At 36.9% G+C, this 12500-nt stretch overlaps 2 protein-coding genes across 9 annotated transcripts in view; one reads left to right on the top strand and one right to left on the bottom strand.

The window, feature by feature from the left end:
- LOC122258755 (WD repeat-containing protein 26) overlaps window positions 1–2202 on the bottom strand; it is a 40682-nt gene extending 38480 nt beyond the window's left edge. For 5 of the 6 annotated variants that reach the window (XM_043024907.2, XM_043024908.2, XM_043024912.2 and 2 more), the window contains exon 1: window positions 1732–2202. In XM_043024907.2, coding sequence (XP_042880841.1) covers window positions 1732–1955 — 224 coding nt within the window. In that variant the 5' untranslated portion in view covers window positions 1956–2202. The remainder of the gene's footprint in view (window positions 1–1731) is intronic. The other variant, XM_086548350.1, reaches the window with a different exon arrangement.
- A 376-nt stretch (window positions 2203–2578) lies between these two features.
- LOC122258756 (uncharacterized) overlaps window positions 2579–12500 on the top strand; it is a 14181-nt gene continuing 4259 nt past the window's right edge. Inside the window, exons 1-14 of one of the 3 annotated variants that reach the window (XM_086548348.1) lie at window positions 2598–2707; window positions 5617–5753; window positions 6420–6502; window positions 6833–6992; window positions 7607–7688; window positions 8481–8630; window positions 8814–9038; window positions 9157–9286; window positions 9906–10069; window positions 10298–10445; window positions 10786–10950; window positions 11175–11315; window positions 11450–11667; window positions 11971–12169. In XM_086548348.1, coding sequence (XP_086404474.1) covers window positions 6442–6502; window positions 6833–6992; window positions 7607–7688; window positions 8481–8630; window positions 8814–9038; window positions 9157–9286; window positions 9906–10069; window positions 10298–10445; window positions 10786–10950; window positions 11175–11315; window positions 11450–11667; window positions 11971–12169 — 1843 coding nt within the window. In that variant the 5' untranslated portion in view covers window positions 2598–2707; window positions 5617–5753; window positions 6420–6441. Of the gene's footprint in view, window positions 2708–2816; window positions 2914–5616; window positions 5754–6419; window positions 6503–6832; window positions 6993–7606; window positions 7689–8480; window positions 8631–8813; window positions 9039–9156; window positions 9287–9905; window positions 10070–10297; window positions 10446–10785; window positions 10951–11174; window positions 11316–11449; window positions 11668–11970; window positions 12170–12500 lie in introns of those variants that run through there. The other 2 variants (XM_043024913.2, XM_043024914.2) reach the window with 2 other exon arrangements.

The raw sequence follows: 12500 nt of genomic DNA, 5'->3' as shown, positions 1-12500 counted from the left end.
TGTGTTTGTGTGTGTTTAGGTGTGTGTGTGTGTGTGTGTTTAGGTGTGTGTGTGTGTGTGTGTTTAGGTGTGTGTGTGTGTGTGTGTGTGTTTAGGTGTGTGTGTGTGTGTGTGTGTGTGTGTGTGTGTCGTGTGTGTGTGTGTGTTTAGGTGTGTGTGTGTGTGTGTGTGTGTGTGTGTGTGTGTGTTTAGGTGTGTGTGTGTGTGTGTGTGTGTGTGTGTGTGTGTGTGTGTGTGTGTGTGTGTGTGTGTGTGTGTGTGTGTGTGTGTGTGTGTGTGTGTGTGTGTGTGTGTGTGTGTGTGTGTGTGTGTGTGTGTATTAAAGAGAGTAAAAAAGGTAAAACACAATAAAAATAAAGAGAAGAAAGAAAGACAGCAGCAAAAGCCAGAGCAAAGTATTAAACAACCCTTTTCAAATTAACCCACTCACGACGGGGGCATTCCAGCCTTGAATGTCACAATGCCGGGGCTTTCGAGCGCTTAGGCCTAAATCAATTAAATGGCTGGCACAATACTGTGCTGCCCGGCCACTGGGCTTTTGAATGAGCGGTACAGTACTGTACCACCCATCCAGAGAGGGTTAAAAGGAAGTACAGGGTGGCAAACATTAAAATAAACTATTATATAAATCCAGACTTTAATGTTCCTAAAAGAGACATTTTGTCCAACAAACGTTATGTAAAGAGTTGCCAGGAGCAAAATAAAAACAAATATTTTACATTTAGCAATAATGAATTGCAAAAAGATTATGCCAGAAGAACTCGACTTGGTGAAGCACTTAAGATATGTTGATATACTCTCCTTTTCTCTAGAATATATTTTCCCCTGTATTAGCTCACCCTTTTGTCTTAATTCATTCTGTAAATAATATAAGTTATGAAACAAAAATGATAACTATCAAAGAAAATATGAACCACTACTCTAACTTTTGAGGCCAGGATACTTGTTTAAAGTTTCTTACCAAATAACTACTACCCAAAATTTGTTATCTACCTGACTACCTACATATTTGTGCAATGTGTACCAAAGGCTATCCACATTTTTCATCATAAATTTATAAACTGAAGATAATCTCTTCATAATCTCTACACAACATATTTGATTTGATTTTATCAATTCTATTTCAGCACTGACAGAAGATTACGGGTTAACTATGCATGATACTGATAAGGAGCACTCCTAATGTGGCTAATTCAATAATGAATGATACACAGGGTTGAGTCCCTTTGTTTGAGTAGCTGATGGGTACTCCATACTTGGGAAATTTGAGGAGCAAATGGGGTCATTCTAATTAGTCTTACTTTCATTTCTTAATTCTTAATTAGACATTTGCTTTCATGTTTAAAGTGTTTCTTATCATAATAAGACAAATACTAAATCAAGTGTTTTAACTGTTGTTCTAATTTTAGAAAGTAGCAATATCACAACTCTTCTCAGCCTCTCTTTTTACATGACAGTGAAGAGTATGGGTTGCTCCTATTGTTAACATGACACCATATGACTTCCTTACATATATACATATATTTATATAAATAATCTAGTGTGGACACTAGTCCACAATACTTCCTGTAGAAACTTTAAACATAACAATGGCAACTTACCAGAATTCCACTAAGAATAGAAATGACAAGAAATATCCCCACAAAATCTTGTAGCTGCATCATAGTACCCTTCATGAAACTTTACCTTTATCTCTGGGGCTGAGAGAACAAAACAGCAAGAGGGACTTACTTAAGCCCGAGTTCAATGAGATGCTGTCCAATGAGTCGAACCATCTCCTGCTGCACACCACTCAATTTAAGGGACGAGTCCTCCTCACTCACACCATTCTGGGACTGAGCATTATTTCCCTCACACCCATCAGTTTGTACCACGCCATTCTGCTGCACTTCACTGGACCCATTAGAGGCCTGCTGCTGCTGCTGCAGCTGGTGCTGTTGGTGTTGCTGCTGCATATTGTCCGTGGCTGCAGAAGTGTCCTCGGAAGATTGCTTGCGTTTCTTCCGTGGAGGCGGAGAGACTCCACCGTATTGTGGGTCCTGCCAGGAGGCCAGTGTGTCTATGTGAACGCCGTGGTGAAGCCACACCACTCCCGCTTCACACTCGCGAAAAATATCACCGAAATTCCGGTGGTGCGCAACATCCACACCAAGAGACCCGATCGACTGCCTTCTCAGCTGGGAGGCGGAAATCTCTCCGGGTCACAGAAGGCTCCTAAATATTTTGGGAAATAATTTTTCATAAATAACAGTCGCTTATTTTCCCCAATATAAATGCCATAGGTTTAAAAGTATATCATCAATATTCTAATCAATGGAATGTTGTTGCTATTGTTATTTTTGTATAGTGAAACGATAGTCTAATTAATACTGGAACTCGCCTATGTTTTTCTTGAAAATATTGAAGTATAAGATAGACTTCACAATGTTTGTGGATTGAAGATATGATGCTATTACTAATATATTTTAAAGAAATGCTATACTCAAAATCTATAACATATTACTAAATATTTCTCTGATAATTTAAATGAAACAAACAGACTATAGTACAGAAGGAATAAACATGTAGAATCATTATTGGAACCTGGTTATTGTTTTGATACAGCAGATTGGCATCTTCCTTTGTCGATAGGAATGGTCACCAATGGACTGAATATCCTAAATAAAATCCCCGAACCAGAGGCATGAGTCATTTTTAAATGGTGGCAGTGAGTAGATGTTGTTTCCTTTCTCTCTGTATATCGGCTAGACACGAATTAAATAGAAGCAAGGACGTAAAAAATGTATTAGTGAAATTAGGAATTGTCAACCGATCCTATGGTGGTGATCAGCTGTTCCTTGTTTTGAATGGGTTGTGTGGGTGTGATTTCTTGTTTGGGCTTCGTGCTCAGGGTCATTTTTTAGGAATGATATGGTAATGAAGGGGACACTTTGAGACTGCAGTTGCACATGCTACCCATCCACTCTCCCAACCAGTCCGAAAATAAAATTGGCTCTCTTTGTTAATCCAGCCCTTAGATATGATATATTTTAGAATAGGATTTTTTATTAGTGAGCAGTTAATTATGTTATTCTTTAGTGATGAGTACGTAGGGGCAATACAAAGCTACTGGTGAAAGTATCTCCTTTTTTCATAGTGACCAGCTTTTTAAATACCAGTGTGGTTGATTGATATTGTCTCTATTGACCAGGAGACTAAATTTCCTGAATAGTGCCGTGTGATGAGGTATCATAACATTGGTATCGACAAAGTCCTTTCACCCTCTGCTATTTATATTTAGTAGATATTACCTATGATACCCCCGTTCCCTTCCTATACCCCACAATCTGTGCCCCGATAACAATGCATTAGGCAAAGCCTCCTGTAGGAGACATTTATAGCGCAGTTGTGGGGTATGTCCGTGCAGTTTATATGAGATTTTAAAAATTGTGTGAAAATTGTATGTGAAAAGAAAAAGTAAGACCATAGTTGTTTTTCCAAATGTGCCACATGTGGCTAATTCTGGTGATGATATTTAGATATTACCAGCTAAGGAACCAGACCATGTTCTTATGTTATTGAATATATGTTGTGCAGATTTATAGGCCTTTTGTAGAGGATGAAATGCAGCCAATACTGATATTAAGTCGTTATGATTAACCCTTTCCCGACGGGGAATTTAACTGTGTCACACGAGTGTGACGCACCGTTGTCATTGGGTTAATTTTGTTATTTAGAATGCAAAAGTACTTCTGATTACTTTAGTAAATGTTTAAAAATTGTCTTCGTAGAAGGTACTATTTGAAGTTCTCTCTTGCTAAAATATACATTTCTGGAATTGAAAAAACAAGAGATTGTGGCAATCACTTGACACTGTGTCATTATGGTGGTGGACTTCAGATTATAGACCATTCATCACAGATCACAGCAAGCTTGGAGTAGAGTTAAAGGGAATGCAGCCAACATTATTAAGATATAAAGAAAAGAAAATGTTCTTTCTTTCTGATGTGGCTGCATCCCTCTTAAACTAGTCCCTATTACTCTAGCCAAAAAACTTAGGGGTATTCAAAGTTCATCTCTTACATTGTGAAGTTGTCTAGTCACACTGATATCTTTATCTACATTTGTAGAGCACTTGTGAGGATTCTGGACTCATATTTTAGGGTTTGGGTGAATATGGGGGAAATCACTAATTAAACTCATTTAAAAAGTGAAAAAAAAGTGGAAATATGAAAAACCCAAGATAAGTTCTGTATTTTGTAATGCAAAAAAAATGTGAAAATGGAAATCCAAGCCAAGAATTATACTTTGATATAAAAATGCATGATAATGAAACATTTGAAACAAGGTTTGGTTAAGGAGGATTGAAAACATGAGCATAAATGAACAAACCCCAAAAAGCACAAACTATTGCTAGATTATTTGCTTTGAGTTTTTTTGTGTCATTCACAATAATATAGGACTCTGCAACCAGGAGGGAGAGGACAGGGATAAAAGTAGAGTTTAGGGGTGGGATGGTGGATGCAACTGGGAGGAATGTACCAGACAATACCAGATTTATGAGTTTCATCTTCTTATGTTCCTTTCACATGATAAATGAGGGAAAATACATTCTGCCTATTTTTGACAGTCTGTGTACTATTGGTGTGCATAAGACTATACAGTAATTTTCTTTGATTATTGAAATTGTCAACTATAAGTTGCTTATGATAGAGTGATCCACTAGTGTATAGGTATCAACATAGTTGGAAGGAATGTGGGCTGTTCACCTGTCCATTTGATGGCCTTTGTCCTGGTGGCAGGAGAGGTTTTTGTTGCTGTATATATGTATGGTGTACTTAGTCTAAGAGATATGTGGAGTTAAATTCAATTGTTGGTTTAGTCTCCATATTCAGTGAGTAAATTGACTATTTACAAAAGTTCCATTACTGTCATACGACCACACTTACTGTATAGGGTCTTACCTCTAATACATAGAGATTATAGCATAACAGATTTTATATATGTGATAATGCCAAACATCAGTAGACAGCCAAACAATTAGCTGTCTATCCCATCAGCTGCAAACCAGCCTGATTTTTTGAGTTTCACCAAAGCAACTTTGGGACTTATATCAGTTACATACAGCACAGAAGGGGCATCAAAGATGAAAAGTTATCCTGATTACGTCTCGAATATGAATGAAAATGAGAAGGAATTTCAATAAAACAAGCAAGTAACTGTATGATTGGACAAGGGAGAAGAGAGCCTACAAAGTGAATGAAGACATATGCCTGATATTATGGGTGTTGTTGTAGGAATCTTGCCAAAGAGTTCTAAATATACTGAGAGACACTACGTGCTATTCTGTAATAATGAAAGGAGCCTGATGACCCTATTACAGTTGTGGCAAATAGGACCGAAGGCACCTGATCAGATTATCCTTGAATATTATAAATAGGTCTTTAACCCATTAGCAGCGGATGGCATGATTTGCTGCAAAGGTAGAGTCGGTCATAGACGCAGATGGCACCATGCCAGACAATGTAAACCAGCCATCCTACTGCACAAATATTTATTTACTACCACAACCAATGGGGTTAAGGACCTATCAATCTCTAAAGACCAGTTTATAATAAGCATGGCTAATCTGACCAGGTACCCGCAGCCGTCTGGTTAGCTCAGCGGTAGCGTATCGACTTCACATCCCCTTGGTCGGCAGATTGAGCCCCGCCCAAGCTCGTGAGCTTCCACTGTCACCTGGCGGTTACTGACGTAGCTGGGCACTGCGTTGGGTAAGGACCAAGCTCAGATTGAGTCAACACTCGTTGGAACATTCTCTCACGAGTCAGCCTTAGTGCATACAATCCCAGCGTAGCATCTGCTCCGCAAATCTGGCTTATCCTTATCCTTATCCAGGTGCCCGCAATCTCATTTGCTACAACTGTAATAGGGTTGTCAGGCTATATCCTTTATCACAGATTAATTATTTTGCATAATTTGTGCCCCACCCCCCAATGCAGGATTTCAGTTACATGCCTTCTTTTCACCAGAGATGGAAATGTTCCTACCTTGGCCTATATGCTCCCACAGAAATTTGTGTAGAAGAAAATGATGAACCCCCTTCAGAAAAAAAGAGGCTAATTCTAAATGCATTAATTTATGTGAATTATATTGACCTTTTTCATTATTTTCTTGTTTCATAATCTTGCCAATTTGGGTTAAGTGTCAGCTTACACTTTTGGAAATGCCAAATATAGGAATATATATATCATATATGAATAAAGAATATATAATTTTATCAAACTCAACTTCATTTTATGAAATGTGACATGCCCTCATTTCTTTTAAAAGATATCATTGCATAAAATTTTTATGCTGATTTTATTATAAACCAAAAAATATCAGAAAATTATAAAGCAATATGGAGTGGAGTCTAAAAGTATTTTTTTGTTTAACAGGTGAACTATCAAATCTAAAACAATGGGGGAGGTTCATCATCCCTCGACACTGGAAAATGCTGCTTACAAAGAACCTGAAGAAGGTGAGTAATGTTGCCACAACTCTTGAATTTGCTTGCATTTTATTGATAAAAGCATGGGAATTTGAGGGCTGTTATCATCGTCAGTATTGTAATCATTATCATTTTTAGTATTGTTGTATGAATAATTTTGATTAATTGTAAGACTGGTTGATATCAGGATTTATCAGCCCAGGTGTTTGTGTTTATTTTATTTCTTTCTCTATTTTCTTTTCTCTTTCTATTACAATATTACATCAGTTCTTGAAAACTTATAATTACTTTTCACATGGTAAGCTTTTTATATTTTTCTGGTTAGGAAGTTACTAGTGAATTACATATCTTATGTTTCAGATGCTGAGCACCTGAATTATACAGATGACTGGTTCCAATGTGGTTTGTGTGGGATAAAACTGTCAGACATTGAAAGCTATGTAAACCACATGGTGCTGAAGGAACAATGTGTCCTTCATCTCTGTCCATCAGTTTCTGTGAGAGACCTTCTGTTGCCAAGGTTTGTTCTGAAGCTTTACTATTTACAATATCTAGATATGGGAAGTAACTCAGGTATAAGGATCACATATTTACAAATATCCCCTTATTGCCAGGTACTCCTTTAACCCATCCCCGACGGGGGAATTCTAGCCCTGAATGTCCAAATGCCGGGGCGTTCAAATTATTAGCTTTTGAATGCGCGGTCCTGTGTGGGTTAAACATGTCATGGTGATCTCAATGGTTCACAATATTAAGTGGATATCCCTATTGTAGCAAGTGAGAGCAGCTTTCTATATATATATATATATATATATATATATATATATATATATATATATATATATATATATTATATATATATATATATATATATATATATATGTATGTGTGTGTGTGTGTGTGTGTGTATGTATGTATGTTTGAGTGTTTGAGAGTGTGAGTGTGAGTGTGTGAGAGATGTTGAACTCACATGATATTGACTCTAATATGTGGACATTCTTGAAGACTAAAATTGCTATTGTATTTATGTATTGGAAGGATTCACATATCTTGGCTAGTTCAGCTTGTATGCCATACTAAGAAAGATATAAGATATTCTTATGAAATTTTATCATAGGCTTGTATGGATTTTAGGTTTTCAAGAAAGAAATTAAGAGCAGAGACCGAGGAGGTTGACATTAAACACTTGCAGCAACTAGTTCCTGTTGTAGAAAAGGTGAGATTCAAATATACACAGTTTACTCATTGACAAGGCCCCCCTGTCCCCCTCTGTAACAGTCAGCTGACACACACGCACACACACACACACACACACACACACACACACACACACACACACACACACACACACACACACACACACACACACACACACACATACACACACACACACACACACACACACACACACACACACACACACACACACACACACACACACACACACACACACACACACACACACACACACACACACACACACACACACACACACACACACACACACAAATGCCATGCCATGATTAGAAGCCATTCAGTGAATTTATATATGAACATTGTCAAATTACTAAAAATAATTTTCATTTGCTTTTGCTAATAGATTTAGTTGTTGATGTGATGGATAATTTTTGATAATCAATATTTGAAACACATTTAGTTTCGAAAAAGAATAAGTAATCTTGAATTTTTGTTTATGCCTGTTAAAGGTCTTGTATGTGAATTTATTTTCTGAAACTTAATATATTTACTGATATATATACATGGGCCTGTCATATTAATGTTACCACTTTATGATTTGACTAAAAAAACCCATCTAATACAAGTTTAGTTACTTAACACTATTAATCTGCCTTTGATCTTGGAATGATCCTGTTTTTTTTAAACAACCCTAAGAATGAATTAACAAACAGCTTTGTTAAGAGCAATGTGTTTTATAGTAGTTCTATCTTTTATACAGATATGCCACTACATAGACTAAGAGATCAGTGCATTCTACTCTTTATTTTAGGAGGGACTACAGGAGAGGAAGAATGATGACGTTGAAGTCGTAGTACAAGCAACTGAGATTGAAACTGGAGGCAAGAAGAGATGGAAATGTCATATCTGTGGGCTGACATTCTCAAGACAAGCTGCCATTACTAATCATCATAAGTTGCAGGTATACATTTACAAGATGCATGGTTATTCCTGTTGATGCAGTAAATTATCTTTGAATAATTAGATAGGGATATAGGCCTTATATATATTTACTTTATGAAAGAATTTTGATCTTTATATGTAATATTATGTATTTTTCAGTTTCCTTGATTATATGTGTATTAGTTATCTGTAAATTTTACAGCACAGAGGACCAGTAAGGGAGAAACAGGGAGCTGAAATAGCTGAAGACGAATACGGAGAAATGTATGTGAAGAAGGAATCTGCTCCTGATTCCAAGATTCCAGTCAAACACATTGTTGCTGTTCAGTCTGAGGTGCAAGTTAAGCATTTAGCAGATGAGCTTACATACAGAGATAAAGAATGGACTAGGCCAACGTGTGAGCTCTGTGGCCAGACATTTAAAACGGTATGTTTCACTTTTTTTTTTTTTTCATTTTGGTGCAATTTAATTATAATTGTCATTATGTGAACATGAATCTAGATTGAAAATGTAGATTGTAGATTGAAATTCATTTCACTTACAGGGTAAAATCTTAAGGACACACAATGCCATTGTGCACAGTCATGGCCGGCCGTTTCAGTGTGACTTTGATGGATGTTCACAGAGCTTCAAGACCAAGGGATCGTTAACAAGACATCTGAGAAGACACACAGGTACTCATACAGGACCTTGTTTATGTTTATTATTGTGTATGCATACCATTGGAATTTGTTTTAGGCTCTTTAACCCATTCACGCCAGTTGACGTGATAGCACGTATTGTGGTTTTCGCGTCAGACACCCTGGACGAGCTATGAAGGGAAGCCGCGCGCTCGGGTAGAGCGACAAGGCAACCCAGGCTCGCGGCTTGTGCGCCCGAGAATCTTGAGGCGTTAGGCTTGTGCGTTCGAGAACCCTGGTATTGCGACCGTGCAAAGCCGGAACGGCCCCGCCGTGAATGGGTTAAACAACCTTGTGTGATGATGTGTAATTTCTTGAAATTATATCAGCTTTCCTCAGCTGTTTTACAGCAATTGTAGTAGACTATATTATATATTCTGTTTGTTTTATTAGCCATCATTATTTATGGATCAGTAGAGTGGGTTTTAGTTAATAATTTAAAACATATTTTGTTTATATGAAACAAACAAAGCTTCAAATTATCTTATTTATTTAATTTATTTATGTGTCAACCAAAGCAAAATTTGATAATGCCAAACTTGTGTTTGATTCTATGCTCTATCAAAGATCTTGATGGAAACCCTATATTGTGATGCTAAACATTTTGGCACAGGGGAAAGACCATTTTCTTGCCAAGATTGTGGCCGTTGCTTCCGAGAGTCGGGATCCCTTGCTAGACACCAGCAGTCTAGAGTGTCATGTGTGGATAAAAAGGACTCCCAGCTGCCCCTGTATGGCAGGACCAAACCAATTGACTCTTCCCATCTGGAGAGAAAAGTAAGCTGGTTTGTTTTTTATGTTGGGTGGTTAGGTAGGTCTGAACTTTTGTTGATGAAAGAGTTAACTTTTATGGTTGATGACTCAAGGTTGTATTTTGTTAATCATAAAGGAGTAATTTTCTTGATATTTTGGTTGAACTGTTTTGTAGTTTTTCATGTGGGTATAGGTACCTGTCTTGGTTATTTTAGTACTCATTTATTTCTATATTTATTTTACTCTTTCTAGCCTGCAGTCCAGCAAATGAAATTCAACAGCATTTTAAAAGAAGAAAACTTTGGTGGATCAAGTGATGGAGAAGATGAAGACATCAACAAGATTTCGGAAGAGTCAAAGTTATCTCTTAGAGCTGGAGTCATGGCCTCGAAGTCTTCAGGTTAGTTGGATGTATTTGGTTCTTTTGAATTTTCACAATTTAGGTGACCTGACTATTGTAATGATGCTCCAGGTTCACGATGAAGACTGGACATTCATTTTGACGTTTTCCATGGGTAGAAGTACAGATTTCATGAGACAAGATACACATTTTGTAATGATTTATTTAGGAACTACTTGCAATTTCTGGAAAAAAGACTAATTGATGGGCATATTCCAGATGGACTTGATTATAAATGACTTTGCTTTAGCTCTATAATAGGTGGAAAAACTATGAAGTATTACAGTTACATCATAATTATTTGTTTACGAATAACAAGGATGCATTTTTTATTGTACAGGGGCACCAATGATAAAACAAGAAGAGACCTCTCTAAACCACTTGCGACAAAATAATTCATTGGATGTTGGCAGACCCTTGGTGTCGTGCAAGATTGAGCACAATACCTTGCCATCTTTAATGGAGGAAGAAGAGCTGGATAATGACCTTGTTATGGAACATGCAGGTATGGGGTCCTAATGAGGAGGTCTTCATTATTGTTTAGTTTTTTTATATTATGAATAGTTTTTTATGTATTGTGAATTATTTGTCTTTATGTTGCAAAAGATACAATAATATGTTAAGAAATGTTTTATTTTACAAGGAAGAGTTGACTCAATGCTAACATGTCACTCAGTATTAATATATTGGATGATTAATTGGAAATAATGTAGAATCCTTGCTTTCCAGATGCCATGGACACAAAGCCCAGTGATATAAAGCCACCTCAGCTGAGTCTTGATATTATGCGGAAGTCTTTTACGTGTCCAGTTTGCTGCAGAAACTACTCGAGAAAGTCAACTTTGATGTTCCATATGAAAAACCATCTTGGTATATTTTTTTTATAGTGATATTTAGAGCAATTGTTATATTTTCTGAAGTATTTGTTTTTGTGTTTTTATCTTTAATGTATGATCTCATATAATGGATATCCCACTTTTACTTAAAACATTTTGACCTTTCAGATCAGTTGGGTGAACAGTGCAACCAGTGTGGGAAAACCTTTGCTAATCAGCAGTCTCTCTCTCGACACTTGGTTTCCCACTCCTCCGTGAGACAGTATGTGTGCCAGTTATGCAGTAAAGCCTTCAAGCTCCTGAGTCATGCTAAAGGCCATCTTCATTCTCATACCACTAGTAAAAGTGTGCCTTGTAGATACTGCAATAGTTTCTTTAAAACTGTGGTAAGTTTTTATCTGTTGTTGTTGTATCTTTGAGTGAAGTTGTAATAGGGTTGAGAAAGTTATATAGTATTTTAATGTGATATAAGTAATTTTTTGTTGCAGTTTTTCTCACTCTTCTTTTTTTCTTTCTTTTTAGTTTTTTTAAGATTGACATTCCTTTACATATGTTTCTGGCTCTCTTTTCCTCCCTCCCTCTCTTTATTCCTTCCTCTTTATTTTTCTTGACTTCTCCCTTTTTTCCTCAGCAAAAATAAAAACAAGACCATCATCTGTCCCTGCACATAAATTCTTTTCTCTCCTCAGAGTGCACGGAACACACATGAACGGACCCACAGTAATGCAAAGACCTTCGTATGCTTGGAGTGTCAGAAATCATTTGTCACAAAAGCCTCTCTGATAAGACATCTAAGAATCCATACAGGGGAAGCACCATTTCAGTGCCAGTATTGTGGAAGATGTTTTAAAGAACATGGTACTCTGAGCAGGCATCTTAAGCATAAAAGTAAGTTCAATCAGTATAGGATTTTACATATGGAAAATATCCTTGTTCTGTCTGAGAGGTTATAGTGATCAGTTAGAACAGTGTAATTAGATATATCAACTGGGTTGACTCATGCATCAAATCCAGAGACTACTCACTTTAGTTCACTCTGAAAAGGGTATCAAATTACTGCCAGATGATGTGTGAAAAAGAAATGGTGTGTATTAAATGAAGATCACTGGGTAAATGTAGGCTAGCTTCGACTCTTGAACAATTTGTTGAAGGTTCACCTAACAAGAATCATACTGATAACTGTGTATGGTCATTGACTCCAATGAAGTCTTCAACCAAA

Source organism: Penaeus japonicus, unplaced genomic scaffold (genome assembly GCF_977035675.1).
Source record: "Penaeus japonicus unplaced genomic scaffold, GWHDUDI00000001_assembly GWHDUDI00000020, whole genome shotgun sequence".
Lineage (NCBI taxonomy): Eukaryota > Metazoa > Arthropoda > Malacostraca > Decapoda > Penaeidae > Penaeus > Penaeus japonicus.
This window is presented reverse-complemented; position numbering and strand designations above follow the sequence as displayed.